The sequence below is a fragment of the Peromyscus eremicus genome, chromosome 15 (genome assembly GCF_949786415.1).
Source record: "Peromyscus eremicus chromosome 15, PerEre_H2_v1, whole genome shotgun sequence".
In the NCBI taxonomy this organism is placed as follows: domain Eukaryota; kingdom Metazoa; phylum Chordata; class Mammalia; order Rodentia; family Cricetidae; genus Peromyscus; species Peromyscus eremicus.
In genome coordinates this window covers 7,074,893-7,096,308 of record NC_081431.1, presented here as the reverse complement: position 1 = coordinate 7,096,308, position 21,416 = coordinate 7,074,893, and the positions used below count along the sequence as shown (strand labels likewise).

The 21,416-nt window shown below is 40.8% G+C and overlaps 1 protein-coding gene across 1 annotated transcript in view; it reads left to right on the top strand.

Annotated features, from left to right (window-relative positions):
* The window catches only part of Ush2a (usherin), a 697,985-nt gene that overhangs the window by 201,589 nt on the left and 474,980 nt on the right, over positions 1–21,416 (top strand). Inside the window, exon 20 of the mRNA XM_059281179.1 lies at positions 11,142–11,363. Coding sequence (XP_059137162.1) covers positions 11,142–11,363 — 222 coding nt within the window. The remainder of the gene's footprint in view (positions 1–11,141; positions 11,364–21,416) is intronic.

Below are 21,416 nucleotides of genomic sequence, written 5' to 3'. Positions count from 1 at the left end.
GGAATTCAAAAGACAAATACACATGGTGTTGAGATTAAGGAGTTAACATCTAATTGACTAATTGGCATGAGGATGTGTGCTGGAACTCTTAGCTGGGAAAAAGGCTATAGGAACAGAGGAGAGGCTTTGAGTTGGGAAATTAGGAAATTACCTCACTGGATGCTATTGTAGATGGATTTGGTCGATTGAAAAAGACATTTGTATCTATTGACTGAGCATATAAAATGTACTAGTCCCCATGTTAGAGGTTGGCATTGTTCTAGGCCTAGATTTTCAGTATTTCTTAGTGGGGAGGGACTAAGGGACTTTGTCCAGTGAGTAGAAGTGATGATTGACAGATGAAATGGGTAGTATCATAGGGAGGACAGCCACAGGTTCAGAGGAGGAAAAGGTTGAAGGCGACAGTGAGTAGACCATGGTGTTTCTGTTAAATAAAGTGGGAAAGATGAACATATGGGAAAAACAAACCCATGCGTTTATGTTTGATCATTTGGTAGGAACATATCTGTGACAGCTATAAGCAGCTAGCAGCAGAGCATACAAATCTGGTGGTTAAAATGTTGCTGATTTTATAATCACCTGTAGAGATGGAGGGCTATCGTGAAAATGAATCGGTGAGATGGCGAAGACACTATGACGCAGGAGAGGGAGGGGGATCTGTGCGAGCGCATGCGCCCTGGGAAAGAGTGAAGGTAAGGGAACAGGGAAACAAGATGAGAGAGGGATTCCCATCTGAAAAGTCCTAGAAGGCGCATGTTACCTTTAATACCACGGGCTGTCCAGAGAGCAAGAGGGACGAGGTCCCTGCAGTGGCCTGAGCTGAAGCTGCTTGTGAAGGACTGAGCAGCAACTAAAGACTACCATAAAGAAAATTCAAAGGTGCTTCTTTGAAGTTTTGACAAACATTTCAGTTTACCCAGTTTCTACTTAAACCGTTCCATTAGCTTCTGTTCCTGCGGCAAATCTCTTCTATTCTGATGGAGAAATTATTTCGGTGGCTTTTGGAACATGAGAAAGAGAGGTTGATCTTAGCCATCAGTATATACTGTCAGAGCAGATGACCCCTCATCTGCCAATAAAAGTAGTTTACATGCTAGTGGTGAGAAAATGCTTTCCTTATGTTTGTTTTGGTGTAAAATGCACCGTTTGCGGGTATATTCAGATCAGTGAGAAGAAAAATTAGCTTTTATTTGCCTGTAAGCGCAGCCCAGCAACTGCAGACTCTGTATCCTTCATGCCTCTTGTTTCTAGTAGGCACTTACGTTTCTTTCCTTATCCATGCCCTAAGATCAAACAACTAAATAAGAGTCATGGACTGGACACCATTAGAAATAGGCAATGTCGAAGCCAGAGCTTTTGTGTAGTCAAGTCTATATTGGAAAAGAATGTAAGTCAATCAGGTGTTTTATTAACCAGCCTGCTCTCTTATTTCTGGAGAACAGTGAGGCAGCTTGCTGTGGGTTTGCTGGAGATGTAACTCCTAAACATAAGCGAAGGGATGGAGGTCTGCCATTCAACAATTTTGCAGTAGAGAGTCACAAATCCAAATAGGTACATAGAAGTGTGGAACCACAACGGTGGTGTCTCCTCATTAAAATCTTAGTCACCATTTTAAAAATGATATTCAGGAAGTTTTATCTGGCAATTTCATGAAAAAGCTTGAGAACCGGGTGATTTATTTTTAATATTTTCTGGTGCATACAATAGAATGGGGGTGCTTTACCCTGAGTACTATGTTAGATTTGGGTTTGGTACCTACGCAGTTCTGAATGGATGGGTTCTCCATGGAACACTTAGGAAAACTGGAGTCAATTCTTTGGCATTGCTCCTGGTCATCATGGACCTTCTTCAAATCCATTTTATACATCTACAAAAGATTAGCCTTTCCATTTAGGAAATTTTCGAATTTCTATCTTTTTTCCAAGTCTGCCAGATTTAAAACTTCCTTCAGGAAAGCCATTTCTAAAGGAATACCATGTAATTTCTTTCACCTGTTTTGGCTCCAGACTACAAGCTCCGAAGGCCCCATCTCCTATCAGGCAAGTAACTAGGGGTACATTAAGTTTTGTTCTGAACCCAAAGTGTAATGTAGATCTCCTTTCTCCTGGGTAGAAAACCTATCTTGTTTGCATGCAGGGACATAAGTCTTTTCATTGTGAATAGGACCCAGAGTGATTAAACAAGCACTCTTAATATGTTAATTTATAATTTTAATTACAACAATCTTGTCTATATAGTCATTAGTGAATACTAATATAAATATTTTTCTACCTTTTTATTCATCGTGCATAAGGCAATCATCCCGTTCCTTCTCTGAGGTTGCTGGTTTCCGTCTCATAATGCCATCTTTGTTCCTAGTTATGAATGCATTTTGTCCCTTCCTGTCTTGAATAATCCCTCATTAAGCTAGTCACTTTCTGCTCCATGCTAAAAAGGAAAAATTATCATGCAAATGTGGCCGGCCGTATTAGAAAGCACATCACCCGACTCTTTTGTCGCTGCCCTTCAATTAGTTTCCCTTCTTTGAATTTAATTCCATTTGTTGTTAAAACTACCGACTTGATGTATAGACTCATGAATCCCAGGCTGCTGCCAAGAAAGTGAGGGGGGAATCAAAGGCTCTTGGAAGATCTGCAGAGCTGAAATGAATCTGCTTCACCTTTGACAAGAACACTTGAACAGCCCCGGAGTCCTCTGATGATTCAACTTGGCTAATTATCCAATTATTTATTTCAAGAGTAAAGATGGCATTCTACCACGAGAGAAGTGTAAAGCAGCCTGAGAAATTTGGGAGTGACAGGTGACTTAGGGCCCATCCAAGATAAACAAGACCTGTGTAGAAACTTGGCTTCCCATGTGTCATCCATGGCCGCTCTGCTCCCTCTCAGGAAGGAGATCCTGGGCACATGGAGACTTTCTGTTTGTTTGTTTTCTCTCTCAATGGAGATTATTTTTACACTGGCAAACACCATGTCAAATTGCCAGAGCTCTTAAGCAATATTTAAGTTGTATTTCTCTTGATTAAAAGCTTTTGGTTCAAAGCAATACTTTTTAATTGCCTAATGATATAAGTCAGTTCTTAGGGAAAAAAAAAAAACCCGCACATTTAGGAGTTCATTTGCGATATAACTGAAAAATTCATTGCATGGCAGTAAAACAATTTACTGTTAATTACAAGGAGAAGAATTTGCTGTAGCATGCTCACAGATTGCCATGAATCATGCAGCACTCCTAGAGATTTATAACAGATGTGTAAGTGGGATGAATTAGCAGGGTTTAATAACAGAGGCACAAATCATGCAGACTTCAAGGAGCTTTAATTGATATACTAGAATGTGACGGGCATGAATCACTCAGCCATTCAACAGCATTGGAACATATGGTCAGCTCAATATGCTGCATCTTAAATCGGTTGGTGAGTCGTTGCTTGTCCCATATGGTGGGAGCAATATATTTTTCGTGATAAAAAAATATATCCATTTTTTAAAGAAATATGATTGTAAAGCATGTTTGTTATTGAGCAGGCATCTAAAAGCCAAGCTGACCTGAGTGTTATTTTTATTTTTTGTTATGATTATTTTTAAACATGGCAGCTTCCCAAAATAAATAAAGGACACTATGTGTAATACTAGATCGCTGGAGGCATTCTGAGAAAGGAATCTGTGCTGCTGGCATATTTGACCCCCAGCAAGCCCATGGTAAGCATGGCTGGAGAAGCTGAGATTGTCCTCAAAGCCCTGCAGAGCCGGGTAAACAAGATGAAGGGTGTGTCACTTTGGGGGAAGGTTAGGACTGCCCAACTTGCCATTCTAGCATGATGAGTTTGGTGGGAGATCTTTACTTAGGGTTAAAAAAAAAAGTAGTTTTGATAATAGCATGGCCCTAAAGGAACAACTGCGTGGACCACTCTTTTGTTTCTTAACTAAACGTTAGCTTCCTTGGGAACATTAGGAATGATCTTCATAGATAGCAGAACTAATGCCATGTCATCCATGTGGAGGCAGGTATCCTGGCCAACGACTAGCTGGTAGTGTAAAATCATGCTTTCATTGTAGCTGGGTCCTGGCAGCTTTCAGAAAGGTTTCTGCAGCATTAGTAAATGTGTCAGACTTGAAAAGGGAATATTGCAAGCCTTAGTCTGTGCTGCCAGGATTTAATGTCAACAATTAAAATTTATTTTGATCCTTACCTAGTGTTTATTACTGTTTGTATACACAGCAGACCTTACTAATACAGAGATGCACTATTAGACAGAATTGCCATCTGTTCCGAGAGAAATGCTGGCATCTGCCTTCGATGCTAAAACTAAAATGATATTATTTCTAACAAAACAAAATTAACTGCTTTTTACTCACAAACTTCCCTTTTAAGGGCACAGATGTACCAAGGAAAGGACTGGCTTATGAAACGTGCAATGGCCTCCGGGACCAGGACTGCTTTTGGATATGTGACTTTTATCAGGCTTCGTGTTGGCCTTTTGGGCATGCAGAAAGGGCATGCAGAAATCACCTTTATAAAGCAGAACCTTACCTTTGCAGTGCTCTCGCTCCGTATCTTCAGCTGATCGTTAAAATAACAACTGAAATATGTAAAACTTGACAGAATTAGAGGCTTGAGTCCCTCCAAAATATTTTGACAGATGCACCCTCAAAAATAAATGAAACAAAACTCTGGGGAAAGAAATGGAATAGGCAAAAATGCTAGAGAACCAAGGCTCCATTGGTCCCACAGTGACCCCTTTAGGAAAATACAAACTCTCTTCTCTGCTAGGCTATTACATTTTTTCTCCCACACTGGCATATATAAAAGATTTATATGCAACACCCCTCCTATTTTTTTTTTTAGAAGGCCTAAGTATCTTATTAAGAAAAGGTCTCTTGCTGTTTGAAGTTAAAGAATTCGGAGGACCAAGGACAATGGTAACACCCATACTGACATAAGATCGCGGGGACACTTTCTGAGATGGACCACTCGGATTCTATATATCACAAAACAATAAATTGTGTCACGCCCATGTTTAATGCGTGTACACAGTGCATTAACTGTAACTATAGTACATTTATTTGTGCTGGAGGAGACTTGAAAATGATTAAAAAATCAATACTCTGCTGTCAGGCAGGCAAGTGTTACGATACGTTTAAGAAACTAATTGCACAGGCCCCATAAAAGCTTCAAGTTTGTGTAGCAAGGATGCCATAATTACAGTTGGAGCAACTACCTCTCCTATTAATGGTGGACTTTAGGGAACGGTGGCAGTGGCCGTCACCTTTGTTCTCCGTGTGTTAGTTCAGAAATAATGGGTCCTCTTCTCTCTGGACCTGGGCGGTATTAGTTATGACAACTGATCTACCGTCACCTGAAAGGAAGGAAGTGACAGCAGTGTGTGGGGACCAAATTCATTGGAGGTCTCCGAAAGTCCTGCTGTGCAGCCTTTCTATGGCACAGCAGACAGGAAGATGGTGTTGTATGCCACATTCTGGGTGAAGAGATGATGGCTGAGTTCTGAAGGGAAATGCTAAGGGGCCATGGTCAGCTTCCTTGACATCTAGGATGACCTGTATGTCAGGCCCCCCTGCTGGTTTTCTAATTGGGAATCACTCAACTCAACCATGTCTCTCAATGAAGACATAATAAAGAAAGAGATCAAGTGGTAGATTAGGACATTTCCGCAGTGCTGAGCCTCACATGGTGCTGACCAGGAAACAGGAAGGAAGTAGGAAAATAGGTTTTGTTCTCTAGAGTCTCTAGAAAATTGTTGGTCAATAAGAGCACAGAGTGACTTCAAGGTTCCTGTGGAGACCCCTTCCTCTCTCTTCACTGATTGCTGAGCAGAGTGTCTGCAGACTGGGGATTCACTCTTAGACCCTGGTCTCAGAGCCTACATGCAGATAGCAAGGCGGAGCAGTGTTTGCAAAGTAACATTTCCTGACATGGTTTTAGATCCTTGAGAAAAAAGTCAAAATAATTTCCTTTTGACAAAATGTCTAAGGATGTCTCACGTCACACTATACCCTACACACCCTGAACTACGGAAACTCTGGTCATATCTGGACGCAGGGTTTCACAGCAGCAGGTAGATGGTATCGGGTCATAGTGAATGACTTACCACACAGACTTCACACACAAGGTTTAGAACACAAATGAAGAGATTTGATGCAGAAGAGCTGTGAGTCTGTCTTGCTTAAGACTCCACACTCCATAAATTTCACAAGTGTGAATTTATTCATTACGGTATGCCGTTAATCAGATAATAGGGTAACAAATGCTGCATAAAGGAAGTGGATTAGCTGAGTATTTTAGAACGCTTTTTATAAAATATAAAGTTAGTAGGGAGCTGAGGAGTTAGCTCAGTGGATAGGAGTACTTACTGCATAAGAGCAAGAACCTGAATCCAGACCCTCGGAACCCGCCTGGAGACCAGACAGCTGTGTGTGGGTGGGTACCCATCTGCAATCTCAGTGCTAGAGGACGACTGGCCGAGATGAGAGAATTGCTAGGGCTTCTTGGGCAGCCAGTTTTGCTGAAGAAAATTAGTGAAATCAGGGTCAATGAAAGAGTCTTTCTGAAGGGGAGAAGGTAGAGGATGACAGGGTAGGACATCCAATGTCCTCCTCAGGCATCCACAAATGCACATGAGCAAACATATTCACTGCACATGAAGAAACACACCACCACACACACAAATTTAGAAAAGAACTGGGCTGTGTATTTTAATGGAAATGACAGTTAGTGTTAATATCTTGTTTTGAAAATTCTGCCTCAATTTGTAGGTAGGAAAACTCAGGCTAATAATATAAAGTTTAAATGATTTTCTGAAATATTTGTAGCACAAGGAATTAAGGTGAAAATATTTTGAGACATCTAAAGTTCCGTTGGCTCAAAGTTATCTCTTAGTTTGTTGAGCTATGAGGACAAATCATTTAAAAAACATATGTATGTGTCTATAATCACTTTGTTTTGGCACTCTGACAAATAACCCTCCTTACAGTAAGCTCTGTGTGTGTGTGTGTGTGTGTGTGTGTGTGTGTGTGTGTGTGTCTGTCTGTCTGTCCAGTTTAATTGGTTGACAGATCTACTCAATTCCCCCTCCTGGTTGTAGAGGATATAGGAAAAGAACTGCCCAGTAGGATACCCACCCTGCAGGAAGCCATAGTTCATTCCTTTGTGTGAAGCTGCAACAGACCAGTGGGAAGTTTAGATTTTTTTAAGCAATGGATCAGCAACCAGCTCTAGTTCGACTCATCTTCTGGAAGAGACTAGTCAAGACATTCCAATTGCTTGGTGAAACAATTCTCTGTGGACTGAGAAGCTTACACATTACCATGTAAACAGTTGGCACTGACTTCAGTGAACTCTCCACAGTGTGGTCCTTGTCTATACACTGTTGGCTGGACTGAAGGCCATAGTGAGCTCTCGCCTTTAGAAAGCATTGAGAAAGTAACTACAGAGCCAAAGAAATTCTTTTCATTTTAAGTTTTTTTGTTGTTGTTGTTTTGTTTTGTTTTTTTTTTTTTTAGTTCTTTACATTTCTGATTAAGAAGTCCTGTGGATCATGCTATCAAGGTGGAGAGGCATGGTCCACGATTTCACCATTTTCTCCCATGCAGTTGGTAGAACTATAAGGGAGGCAATCACATGGGCATTGGGAAGGAAGTTCCTGTGTGAAGGATCTTATTCTTCCAATGCTGAAAGGTTAAAGTTTATCCAAGCTTCAAGTATTTAGTTTAAATGGAATGGATGTAGAAAAAAAGTTTCTCATTTGAAAAATTTGAGGGAGGTCTTCTCAATATCAGTGGGAGTGGGCTGGATGGAATTTTTCAAACTGAAAATGTCATGTTCATGTGCTCTAAACACTGGAGAATCCTATGTGGAATTCAGAAACTGTAACAATGGAAGGGCTCCAATACCATTCTTTCTGTGTCTGTAAAGTAACAGGGGCAGATGCAGAGAGAAGAGGATTATGGTACCCAGAAGCCACATGCAAATGCAGGGTGTTATGGTATGTGTTTGTAATGCCTGCACCAGGAGTAATATTCCTGGGGCTGACTTGCCAGCCAGTCCAGCCTAATTGATCTGACCCTAGCTCCAGGCTTGTAAAACATCCTGTGTCAAAGGAGACTGTCAGTGTTCAAAGAGTGGCAGAATAACACCGAGGTTCTCCTTTGGTCTACACACCAAAAATAAGAGGCTAGTTTATCCTCTTATTTTGTTTTGGATTATTAGAATGACAACTGAGAACACCCCATCTAGCTAGATTTTGACAGAGAGTACCAAAAGAAGCCACGCATATAAGATTCATACATGTGCGAAAACATCACACAGATTCCTGCAGCAGAAGATGAATACAGTTGTTGATTTTCTATTTAAATCTATGAACTTTTTGCTCTGCTCCTTCTGAAAGTGAAAATAGAATTGTAGCTGGCTGCCTGTCTTTAGAAAGTGGGCCAGCATCTCCGGGTAACTAGTAATATTTCTTTCTATGCTCTTAAGGTGAATTTCCTCTCATGCTTTAGGGATTTCAGCTCTTGGACTCATACCACATTATGTTTCTTGAAACAGAAAATGATTTTTTTTTCTGTACAAGGCTGTGTCAATACAAATACAAATTAAAAGTCCACAAACATAGTTTTGGTTCTTGGTCAAAGCCTTGGCTATACTCTTGTTCATTCCTTTCTTCACTTTTACCCCTCAAGTTCAGCCTACATGCTTAAAGTAGGCATGACTGTTAGCCTGCTCCAGACTGTTTAAAGCAGAGTGACATCATTGAAGCTGGGCCATCCATCATTGATGGTCCATTCCTTCAATTCCAGCACTCAGAAGGCAGAGGCAGGAGGATTGCTAAGAGTTCCACGTCAGAAAGAGCTACATAAAAAACCTTGTCTCAAACAAACAAAACTATATTATACTTGAACATTGGCCTTCATTTTCAATAACCTGGTGGTTAGATTTTCCTTTCCTCAGGTTACATGGGAAGTTTTTAGTCACAGTTTATTAGTAGAATCTCTTAGCAGCTCCAAGGAGTTGCCACTATCCAGGATCTGAGTGTTCCAGGTCTTACTGTCCCTCAGCAGTGGTCAATGAGCAATTACTGAGACAAGTGCTTCCAGCTGCTGCAATGCCTAGACCCCATTGTGCTTACACTAGCGTTGGTAAGGTGCTGTACATGTGATGTTCTATTTGGCCTTCAGAGTGGTGTTTGCTTGTCTGTTTGCTTTAATTTATATCATTTCTAAGCCTAGAATGAAAATCAGGAAATTGCACATGAAAATGACTGTCGTACCAAAGAATACAGAAAGAGAATAGTTAAGGATACAAAGATGGTACCCACTGTACCCTAGACAGGCAGTGCACATTGATATCATTTCACATGCATTAAAATATCCAAAACCTGCCCTGCAGTGGTTGCATGGATACAATGGGACAGCATTGTATTTTGGAAGACACTAACATGTTTTTAGCATATGGCCCAGTGCTTCTAGCCCCTTGGAATTTTCCCTGAGGACTTGAGAAGTGACAATAATACAGTAACGTCTGCATGCATGCACATTTATATCAACTTTATTGATAATTGGTAAAAAGAAGTTGATCACAACATGCTTCACTGGATGGATGGAAAATAAAAATATCCATATTTTTTACATAGTGCTGAAGCTGAGATGCAATGAAAGAAATATTAGTGTTACTAAGGAGAAGAAAACAACTTGAAATCAATGTATACTTTATGATCCCAAATACTGTGGGAAAGGCAAAAAGCCAGTGACTGTAAAGAGAACAGTTGTCATGAGGAGTTGAGAATGCAGACAAATGGCTAACAGAGAATCTTGGCAGAAGTGAAAATACCCTGTATATTATTGGCCATGGTGGTCAAAAGGACTTGGTGGACTGTGGTAAGAGGTCAACTTCAAAGTCAGTCTGGACTATATAGAAAGGCCCTGTCTCAAAACACACACACACACACACACACACACACACACACACACACACACACACACACACAGCCATTTATGCATATATATGTTGTATGAAACTATAATGATGGGTATGTGTTGTTATACATGCAGCAGTGAACCCACAGGCAGGCAAAGCTGGACTTTGGATGATGTGACACCTCAGTACAGGCTCCTCCATTGTGAGACCTGCTCCTGAAAAACAGACATGAGGGGAAGACTGTGTTTCTGCCAGGCATGGAGTGTAGGTAAAGGCCATGCCTTCCTCCCGATTTGACTGTGAATAAAATCTGATCAGTGGGCAAACTCACTTGGCACAGGCTCTGCAACCTGGAAGAAGAGAAATGGTCCCCTCAAGTTGCCCTCTGGATGCCCTCAATACACATGCCATGATAACAAGCTCATGAGCACAGGTGCACACATGCACATGCCACACAATAAACAAATGTTGAAAAGTTTAAAAATCTTTTGTCTATGAAAACAAACTGTAGACTGGGCATGTAGCTGAGAGAGGGTGAGGCCCTCTAGATTAAAACCCAGTACGGTAAGAATAAAAATAATAAAAGGAAATAAACATGATTTAGCAGCCCAAAGTTATTGATCCTGCATTAGCAATCATTTGGGGGACATGCTGGTCTCAAGTCACCCATACCCTGTTCCTGGCAGACCAGCCCTTCCTCTCCTTCCCCCTTGCCCATGTCCATTATTTCTGCCACCTGCTCAATACCCATTCAGTGCAGGTCAGAACAAGAGGCTCCACTTCTGTTAGCAGAACTGGTCATAGGCTGGGCACAGTTCAAAGGGGTTCTGTAGTTTCCACATAAGGCAGGCTCCACTCAGTCAGAGACATCCAGAGGGACTCATTGAAGGAGACTTTGAAGTCAACAGGCATACAAACAAGGGCTCAGGGTACCTATAGTGGCTATATCTGTATTTGGCAAGAAAGAAAAAGAAAAAAAAAAGAAATTATTTCCAATGAAAAATCTTCCTCAATGTGTGCATGTTTTGTGTTAGGAATTTGTTAGTCATTTAAATTTTGTTTAGTCATCTCTGAGCTCAACTCTGCTTCTGTTTTCCATTCATAGAGCTATTGAGGCACCTATGACAGCAACTGATTTGACTTTAAGTGTGATGTGCACAAGGGTGTGTCTCCCTATTTTATTCAGTGCCCTTCTGTGTCCTTCTGCCATTCAGCTCCTGCTCAGCTAAGGTCTCCCACGGTGACAGGAGTCAACAGCACCACAGTCCATCTCTGGTGGCTTCCTCCTGCAGAAGTCAATGGTCCCTCTCCTGTGTACTATCTAGAGAGGAGGGATTCCTCTCTCCCAGCTCCCATGGCTGCTATGACAAAGGGAACCTGCTTCGTGGGAGATGGTTACTGCAGATTTCCCAGAACAGCTCACCCAGATTTTATAGGTAAGTGTATTTGACACTTTTATTTGAGAAAGTGCTACACCCCAAGGTGTTGTCCATTATTTTGATATCTCTTTACAATGAATTTTTTATGGTGTCTATTTATAGAAAAATGAACTCAGCCTTTTTATAATAGTAGCCTGATTGTGTCAACACATCCATCCCTTTAGGATTGTGTTGGGGGCAGGGCAGATAGGAGGCAAGTGAGGAAAGGAAAGAGGAGAGAGCCCATTGGATCAAAGTGTGTCCTCGGGCAGCCTCCATCATTAGGTATTAGAGTATGTTGCGTCTTGTTGGCAAAAGGGTTTCAGAAATGCCTCCTGCCCACTGAGAACACATGTGGTCACCAAAGCCTGTGGAAAGAGTCAGAAGGAGCATTTACCCTTACTGGGCAGAGGGTGACATCAGATATCTGAGGGCTGTTTGATTTCCACCTTTGTGGCTGAGTCCACAACAACTTTTAATGTCTCCTGTTCTGTGGGAAGCATTGGGGGAGACTAGTCTCAGGGAACCCACCTTCCCCGGATGGCACTGTGGTAAAGCCAGGGAGGTTTCTGCCTGTCACAGGAACAAAGTTTAAAAGTGTTAACGAACAACAGTGAAGGCAATATTTGGAAACATGAAAGTCAATGCAAATAACACACGTGTAAAGAGTAAGTTCCTGTGTGCTGTTCTATTGCTGTGAAGAAGCACCATGACCAAAACAACTCATGTAAAAGAAAAGATTTAATATTTAATTGGATGATTAATGTCCAGACTTCATATTTCTGTTTTGTTTTGTTTTTTTTTTTGTTTTGTTTTTAAATACAAGGGGGTTGAAGAGATGGCTCTGTGGGTAACACATTTGCCATGGAAACATGAGGACCTGAGTTCAGATCCATAGAACCCAAGTTAAAGCCAGAGGTGGTAATGTGCGACTATAAGGCCAGTGCTCCTGTAGCATGATGGAAGTTGGAGGCAGAAGAATACCCAGAAGCCTCAGGCCAGCTAGTCCAGCCTGTGTAACTGTGAACAACATGGAGGCCCTTCCTCAAACAAGGTGGATGACTGACAGGACCCATACCAAAAGTTGTCCTATGACTTCCACATGCTTATCATGGCATGAGTGCCATACTTATACACACGAAACCACACACACACACACACACAAACACACACACACACACACACACATACACAAACTAAGATACACAATGTGTAAGGTTTATGTTATTACATAAACTCAGATATTGGCTTAATCTGTGAGAAAATTTTGGTAAAATATCATATTTTAAAAATATTAGTATGTAAAGACAAGGAAATGGAATTTGAGCTGGAAAATCCAACGTTGCTGTTTTGATTTTACCTAAAAGAGTAAACAGTTGGCTTATGGGTGAGACTGACTGCCGATGTACGCTTGTCGTAAATCATGATTACCTGTTAGCTGAGATATATTGAGATTAATGTGTGCTTAACTATTTTCCCCACACATCAAAATCATCATAATTAAAAATTGAATTCAAGTTCCCCGACATGCTGAACTTCTGCTTAATATCTTTCATGATGGAGAAACAACAAAAGAAAGTCAATGTAGGTTATGAAGAGGAAGTCTCAGCTGATGGACTCTTTCTCAAAAGGAAATAGACACTGTCTGTCTGGTTGAACGTCGGCTTGGGAAACATTTCTTTCAGGAAATAGCATTCTGTCTCCATTCGGTTGGGGCTGGCTATAGTAAACACATCTGATCGGTCTGCAGGCCAGCCAACAGGCAGGTTTCTGAGTGGGATCGCCTACTGTTGCTGTGTGAAAAGATAGAGTGGTCTATCCATTCCTAATAAATTTAGTCATCTTTGCTATCTCCCTCACTGGCCTCCTCCTCTGAGGTGCAAGGGCCAGGGGCAGATGCAGAGTCTGGGAGCATTTCCAAATTCCTCTTTAAAAAACTTAAGCCATAAACACGGACCTCACTGAGCAAGATCCTTCTGTCTACCACACAGCCTCCAGCTGCACAGAATGTACTTGGGATGCACATCCCAGTCTCAGGGGCTCTGGTCCCCAGAGCATGTCTGATTTTCCTGAGAAAAGGAAGGGGCGTGGCTGGTTTTCACTGTGTACTCATAGCTTGACTTTACTTAAGATTCCTTTTCACTCTCTCTATAGAGAAAAATAAAGATGTATGTATATTTGTGTGTGTGTGTGTGTGTGTGTGTGTGTGTGTGTGTGTTAAATATTATGTGACTGTGTGTGTGAGTGTGGGTATGTGCACATGCATGGGCATGCTGGTGCCCACAGAGGTCAGAATGGAATTCCAGTCTCTGGAGCTGGAGTTATAGGCAGTCATAATTCCCACCCCATCTGGGTACTGGGAATTGAACTCTAGTCCCGTGCAAGAGCAGCCAGTGCTTTTATCTCCTGCACTGTTTCTGCAGCCCTCCTTTTAATTCTTAGAACAACCTTCATAATTGGCTTGTTTCTTTGGCTTAACTGCCAGATTTGGTTAAATGATTTTATTATTTTATTGAGATGGGTCATTTATCTACATTTATGCATTTATCCAATTAGTGAGTTAGAACAGATTTTTCAAAACTACCTTTGTGTATGGAGAGAACAATATTCATGTGCATGTAGGAGTGCTCAAGAGTGTGTGTGTGTGTGTGTGTGTGTGTGTGTGTGTGTGTGTTGTGAATGGTACATAGGTCAGAAGACAACCAGGGGTATAATTCACTGGGCACCATCTAGCTTCTCTCACTGACCTTGAACTTACCAAATACACTAGACAGCCTGGCCAGAGTCCCACAGATCTTGTCTCTACCTCACCAGCTCTGGGGTTACAAGTGTACACCACCGTGCCTAGTTTTGTCTTGTTTTAACTTGTGAATTCTGTATTTCAAACTGAAGTCCTTATGCTTGAAAGGCAAGCACTGTCCTGACCCAAGATGTCTCCCCAGCCCCTCAAAATAAACTTCCCAGCTTTCTTTAAATATTCACCTTCCCTAAACAGGGAGCTAAGTGTAACTGATATTACTTAGATTTTTCATTTATTCCTGCCAGTGCCCAACAGCAGTACTCCACCCTTGAAAGGCACTAGGAGACAGAACTGTGTAAGTGGCTCACCCAAGGTGCTGGGACTGTTGATGTCAAGTTGGAACCAGGCATTGAACTGATTCTGAATCAAGGGCTTGGGGTTGGCCACACCATAAAAGGGAATTCCTAAAGACTATTCCTTCAAAGTTAGGAAATGAGAAATACACAAAAGTCGTGATTCTGAGAAGCAGGTGTGTTGGTGGAAGTTTCTGTCCCACCAGCAGCTCCCAAATAAACACACCGAGCAAATAAACACACTGAGGCTTATATTAATTACAAATGCTCAGCCAATAGCTCAGGCTTGTTACTAGCTAACTCTTAAATTAACCCGTATTTTTTATCTATGCTTTGCCATGAAGCTTGGTACCTTTTCTCATTATGGCATGTCCATTTTGCTTCTCTCTGTGTCTGACTCCACCCTCTCGTGACTCCTGACTCCACCCTTCTCCCCAGTATTCTCAGTTTGGCTCTTCCACCTAAACTTCTCCTGTCCAGCTGTTGGCTGGTCAGCTTCTTTATTAAACCAATCACAACATATGTTCACACAGTGTAAGGGACTATTCCACATGGATCACATGCTCATCACCCAGAGCTCTGAGCCAACCGTGCTGCACGATTTGGGGTTTACTTTTTGGTTAATTTGTTTGTAGTTAACTAAGTTCTGCCAGATTTCGTGTTTTTGTTTGTTTGTTTGGTTGGTTGGTTTGGTTTGGGTTTTTTTTTCTTGCTTGTTTATTTATTTACCATGTTTCCAAGGACATTTCAAGGCAGATTTTCCTGTCTGGCAATTAGTTTCATGGAGCTACAAGGAACTGGATGGCTGGGTAGGCAGGGAGCCCAGCTCACACTCATCTATACTTCACACAGTTGTTAAGTTCGATGTCCAATCTAATGAACAAATCCCAGTGATCCCTAATATGATGTATCTGCTCTTAATGTCAAGACAAACCAAGATGTTCCTTATTTTTAATGATTCTTTACAAATCTGAAATATTCACTAAAATGTGTCCCAAAACATGAAAAGAAATGAAGTTTAAACACAAAGGCAAATAGATGGTGATGTAGCCATCGTAAGTTTATCTGGGGGAAAATACCAGACATCTGCCCCCTCCCCATTATTGATGGGTTATGTATCTGTGCTCATAATACATTCCAGGCTCAAGAGCAGTGTGTTCAAGTCTCAATATAAACTCTCGCTGCTGCAGTAAAGAAAATCTGACTCTACTGTTCAGTGCTCTCAAATTTATACCTGGCAGCATGGAAACAAAGCACAGAGATATATGTTCCAAATGCTGCTTAACATTGCAAATTATTGATATCGGGATTATGAATTCTACCTTCAAGAAAAATAATGAGTCCGATTAAGCTTTGTTCTTCAAGACATGCTTGTATTGTTTTGTTTTCTAATACATGGGGTTTTGAAGGCTCTAATCCTTAGGTTGAATATATTATAGTATCAGTCATTTATTTATTTTGCAGTATAAATTCATGACCATGAATTAGCTCCTCCATGTCTTTATGAATAAAAGTGAGGACTTTAGGAGCAGAGTAAAGGCACTTATTGTAGAACTACGTTGCATTATTTATTAGCTAAATGCATTTGGACAAACTTACTCTTTTCTGCAGCCTCATTTCCCTTTCTTTACATTTGGTGTAATTACACTGTATTAATTACTTGCAGGTAGGAGAGGATGAATGGAAGGGGATAGTTCAGATAATACACTGTGCTCTGTGCCTGCACACATGCTGCTCAGCTCCCTTTAAACGCCAGCTACAAGCTGCCACACAGTTTTTAATATTCAAATCCCTATTAGAATTGGGGGTTTTTCTAAGTAAGAATTTTCTGTAATATTGACAGATGATCAATGAATGTTGTATTAATTCATTCATTCTTATAGATACAAGATATGTTTGGCTAAGGGTTATCTTGAGGATAAGTTACATGGAATTTTCTACACTAAAATGTGATGCTTGATTCTGCTATTGATGGTAGCTAAATGGATATAATACTAAGCAAACAACTGGGCAGCAGGTCAAATAGTCCTCATCAACTACAATGCTTTGTATCAAATGCTAATGCTTTGAGATCTTCAAGCTCCAATTCTATGATTGTGGAGTATTTATGCAGTTCCCTCAAATCCAAATTTGGGTTATTACCAAACATCAGGTTGTTTAAAACTCAGGCAGATATTAGCATCCATTTATTTAATTCAGATTTTATTGTATGTGTAACCATGTATGCTTGAGTGTTAATATATGTGCACCATGTATGCAGGAGCCTGTGGAGGTCAGAAGAGAGCATCAAAGCCTGTAGAGCAGGAATTACAGGTGACTGTGTGAGCCACCACATAGGTCTGGGAACCAGACCCTGGCCCCTGCAAGAAGAGCATGCACTCATAACCACTGAGCCACCTCTCCAGTCCAAATCTCAGGAATTTTAAATCAACTATTGGGTTTTGACTTTTTCATGTAACATAATGTTTATAACTTAAAATTCATATAAATTTACTCTTCTCTAATGATCTGAAAAATGTGATATGGAGAGAACACGTCACCATAAAATGACTATTTTGTTCTTGAGATGGATTAAGTGGGTGTATAAAGAAATGGAAAATTGAAAATTATTTTATGATAATTGGGCAGTCACACAGGCACTGTGAAGCAATGCTCCCTGCTTGCATGCAGACAACAGTACTTTCTCTCTCCAAACTCGCCTCCTCCCTCTTGTCCAACTCAAACGGATATTGGTGCATGCTGGAGGAGGAAGTAAATCATGTTCACTTTTTTCCCCCAGGAATGCAGAATGAACCTATTTGATTTACACAAAGAATTTTGTTCTTTCCATGTAAAGGTAAAAATCTGAAATCTGCTCAGACTGGCATTCCAAAGGTGACCCTCCTTCTCCTTGTCACTCTTTGCCTGTTAGTAAAACAAGCCCATGATCATTTGAGGGGAGGTTGGACTGCCATAGTATCCGGATGCCAATCACTCCAGCCTTTTAAACTCCCTGCACTGCTGACCCTGCCCAGGAAGCAGCGACTGCCTTTGGGGAGATCTTTGTAGCAGCCCCTGGGGAGATGAGTGCACACAAGCATCTGCTTGTAATTCCACTGTGTTTGTCTTCAGGAGAAATGTGATCAGTGATACTGAGTACCCTGCAGATGACACTCTATCCTTTCCTCATGATACTCAAGGACACTACATGACTGTCGCTCATGTTTGTCTCACGGACTTCCCTTCCCCACAGTGCCAAGCAAAGACTCTTCAGGATACAAAACACAAGTAATTAGCAAGTATAAAAAGAAAAATACACCCCAATCCAAATCAGTAGTCCTTAAAGCTGTGCATTTTATATCTTTTACTGTATGGTGTTGATGCTTTACTTTTGTTTTTTGGTGGCTGGGGCATTTCTTACTCCATTAAAATAAACCTGATTCTAAGCAGTTAGAGCGAAGGCACAAGTTGGGTAACCTTCTACAGACAGACTAATTAGGAAAAGCACATTAATTCTGACCTTCACCACCCCTTATGTCCTGGTATTTGTTTTCCTCATAGTAGAAGCAAGTAATTTAAGAAAGTGCTTTAAGAAATAATAAAGAATAATGACCTACATTTTTACAAGATAGATTTCAGTTACAAATTTTGCTTAACCTTTGATATTCGATATTGGCTTTCATTATTGGAAAACAAATATATGGATCTACTTTGTGGCCTAGCTGTGAAATATACAAGCATAGTGACAAAGAAGAGAAAAGGTAAGAGATGCAGCAGAAGAGCCAAGGACTGGTGGCCTTCAGACCATGAGGAGATGCTGACAGCACCAGGGGAGATGAGAATGTCTAATTGAGTTCACCGTGTATAGCCTGAGAGGGACAGGGTCTATGATGTGCTCCCCCCAGAATAGCAGACGTCAGGCTATGCTGTGAAAACAAGACATCTCAGGAGCAAAATTTGCCATGATCATCTTTGCTAGCTATAGTAAGAGGTTCTAAGTAAGAGGTTGGGAGATGCTTTTAACATGGCATCAATGGCATGATGAGGGAGGGCCATTTCCCCCATTTACCAACCATCATAAAGACCCATGTTTAAGTCTTCACATTTCAAAGCCATTTATTTGGTGAATGTTTTTATCATATTACCCTTTGTTTGCAATAATTTTAAAAGTTGTGGTTTTTATCTCAGTGGTAGACAGAGTGCTTACCAAGAGCAAGGCCCTGGGTTTGGTTCTGAGTACAAAAAAAAAAAAGGAAGAAGGAGAAGGAGAAGGGGAGGAGGGGGGAAAAAGGGAAGGAGAAAGAGGAAGAGGAGGAGGAAGAAGAGGAGGAGGAAGAAGAGGAGGAGGAAGATTAGGAAGAAACATTAATTTTAGTCACCAGTAAGGCAAGTTTCCCCAGTCCTGTCACTAGGAAATAATACTTTTCACAGAATCAAGCTCTTGGTTCACTTCAAACTCTACAAATTATCTCAAAGCATTTGCCTGCTGCATTTCTCTTATCAATAAACAGATACATTATTTCTTGATATACAAACTATACACATGTTCCCACATGCTCATGTCACACTCACAAGCCCATGATCAGGTGTTCATGCTTGAGCTGTCTGGTGACTTTTCAAAGGATGTGTAGGGCAGCCATTCTGGTATCATCCCAAATACTTCACTGCTCTTAACACATTGGCATATTCTAATAGCACTCTCTATTTCTATAGCACATGTTAATTTATTTAATGTTTTCATCCAGTTTCGATAAGTATAGAGAGGAATTTGCAAAGAAAAGAAGTTGTAATGCTTGCTGTGGTCATGGAAGCCTTCCTTTTTATTTTATAAAGTGAACTATTTTTCACATGTTTTCCAAATAATTAATTGGAAATATTTAAATTATCATACTCAGTTTTATATTAGACATCCCTAAAAGCATAAATTTGTTTTTTTTATGCAGAAAAGATTCTGAATCATATCACCATTGAGATATTCTCCATTTCCAAGATGATTTTAATGTCATGGGGAGATGTGCTAACTGTTCTACTTGAGTGGGGAATTTTCAAATAATATTACCCAGACAATATGTAAGGCATACCTATGAAGTGGGCCTACAAACATGGCCCTGGAGCCAGAGAGGGAAGCTCAATTACTCCCATACTCTGGACTGAGGAGTGGTCTCAGCTTTGTTCTTTGTGGAATGAAATGAAAGTTGAAAGGAGAAGCATTGCAGACTGGGGAGATGGAGAGGGAACACCTGCTCAGACTCACAGACATCCAAGTTATCCTTTCCGTGTGACCCCACTGTGTCCAGATGGAAAGGGCACTTTGAGGAAGTCATATGAGATTCCTAGGGAGCACGTGTGAATGATTTTATGACTCCCCACTCCAATGCAGTCAGGAAACTGGAAAACAATAGCTGCTTTGAGCTCAGTCTCTGTTCTTTGCTTTCTTCTTCTGTCCTTGTTCCTTCTTCCATGCTTGCCAACACAGTGGCAGCACAGAGCCCCTGAGGTGGGACTCCATGAAGGGTCCTTACCCTCCTGCTCTGTCCATTCTTCTTATCCTTGCCTTAGAACTCTTATTTGTAGCTGCTGCATAGAACTGACCTGTCTGGGCCTCTCTGTGAAGTCTTCCTCTTCCGTAGGCCATTCTCCTACTGGTCATCTTTCTTTTTGCATTGTTTAGAATCTTTCAATATCTTCCCAGCTCTGTATCAGCTCTTGTCTCTTGCCTCTCAGCCTCTTCTCTCCACACAAACATTTCTTGCTTTCCCATCCAGTTCTCTGTTCATCTTTGGGTCCAGCTGCTTTGCCTAATGTATTCCATTTCTAGGATGCTCGGGTCTAGGGACATACTGCTCTTTTTGCCGGTCATCAATCTCTTGATGTTTGAAGCTCATTTTCATCTTTTTAGCTAGCTAACTGCTGCTCGTCGTTAATGTGATAGCTTCAGTGTTCCTCTGATGATTTTCCCAGCTACACTCAGCTTTCCCCCACGCCAAGTTCAGGTTGGACATGTCTCTTACATGCTTCCATACAAATTACGAATTTCTCTGTCTTAACCCTTACTACACTCTATTGAAATGGGCTATTTGCTGCTGTTTTCCATGGACTGAAATCATGACTGTCTTTTTGATAATTTCAACACTATTCCTTACCCAGTGTAAGGCACACACCAAATGTCCAGAAAAAAACCTTACTGATTAATAATTAACCAAGTGATAATAAAGAAATAATCCATAAGGTGGGTTGCTTAGCTATAAGAATTATTTAACAATAAGATTTATTATGCATTAGAATATGTTATACATTTTTAAAAGCCATCTTTTTTAATTCATTGATAGTGTAGAGTGAAAATTCAATTGCTTGGTCTTTCTTGGCTTTCCATGTAGAAGCAGGTATATTAAAACTGGGTAGTACTGAGACAAAATATAAAGGAGACTTAATTAGTGGTGAAGTTGCAGTTTGGGCCATATTGTTAGGCCAGTGACTGTTGTCTGTTCCACCATTGTTAATCAGTCTATTGCTTGAAGGCAGGTTGTCCCACATCTCTGAGGTTAGAATCTTGAGCTTATTAATTTTGGAGGTTAATGAATATTTGACACTTTTATTCATACAAATCATTAAAGCTTACTGCAATAGGTTTAAGGTGATAGTCATAATAAACATATGCAGAACAATAAAGAGCACTTTTAATCTTCAAAGTGATTTATAAACAATAATGATCAATGCTACTGATGGACTCCAAGTCAAGGGCATTGGAGGTATTGATGGATCATATAGTCTGGTGTAAGATGTAGTGGTGGCAATGGTACCAGTGCTGGTTCCTGTATCAGATTACCCTAGGGTAAAATCTGTCTCCCATCATGATGTAAGCAGATTGCCTAAGTTCCCTTTCCTGTTTTGAATCTATTTTTTGATGGGGACCATGTATTATCAACAGGTGTGAATGCAGGAGTCTATTGGCAGGGTTGCCAGACCACCCCTGGGGGATTGTTAGCACATGCTTATGGC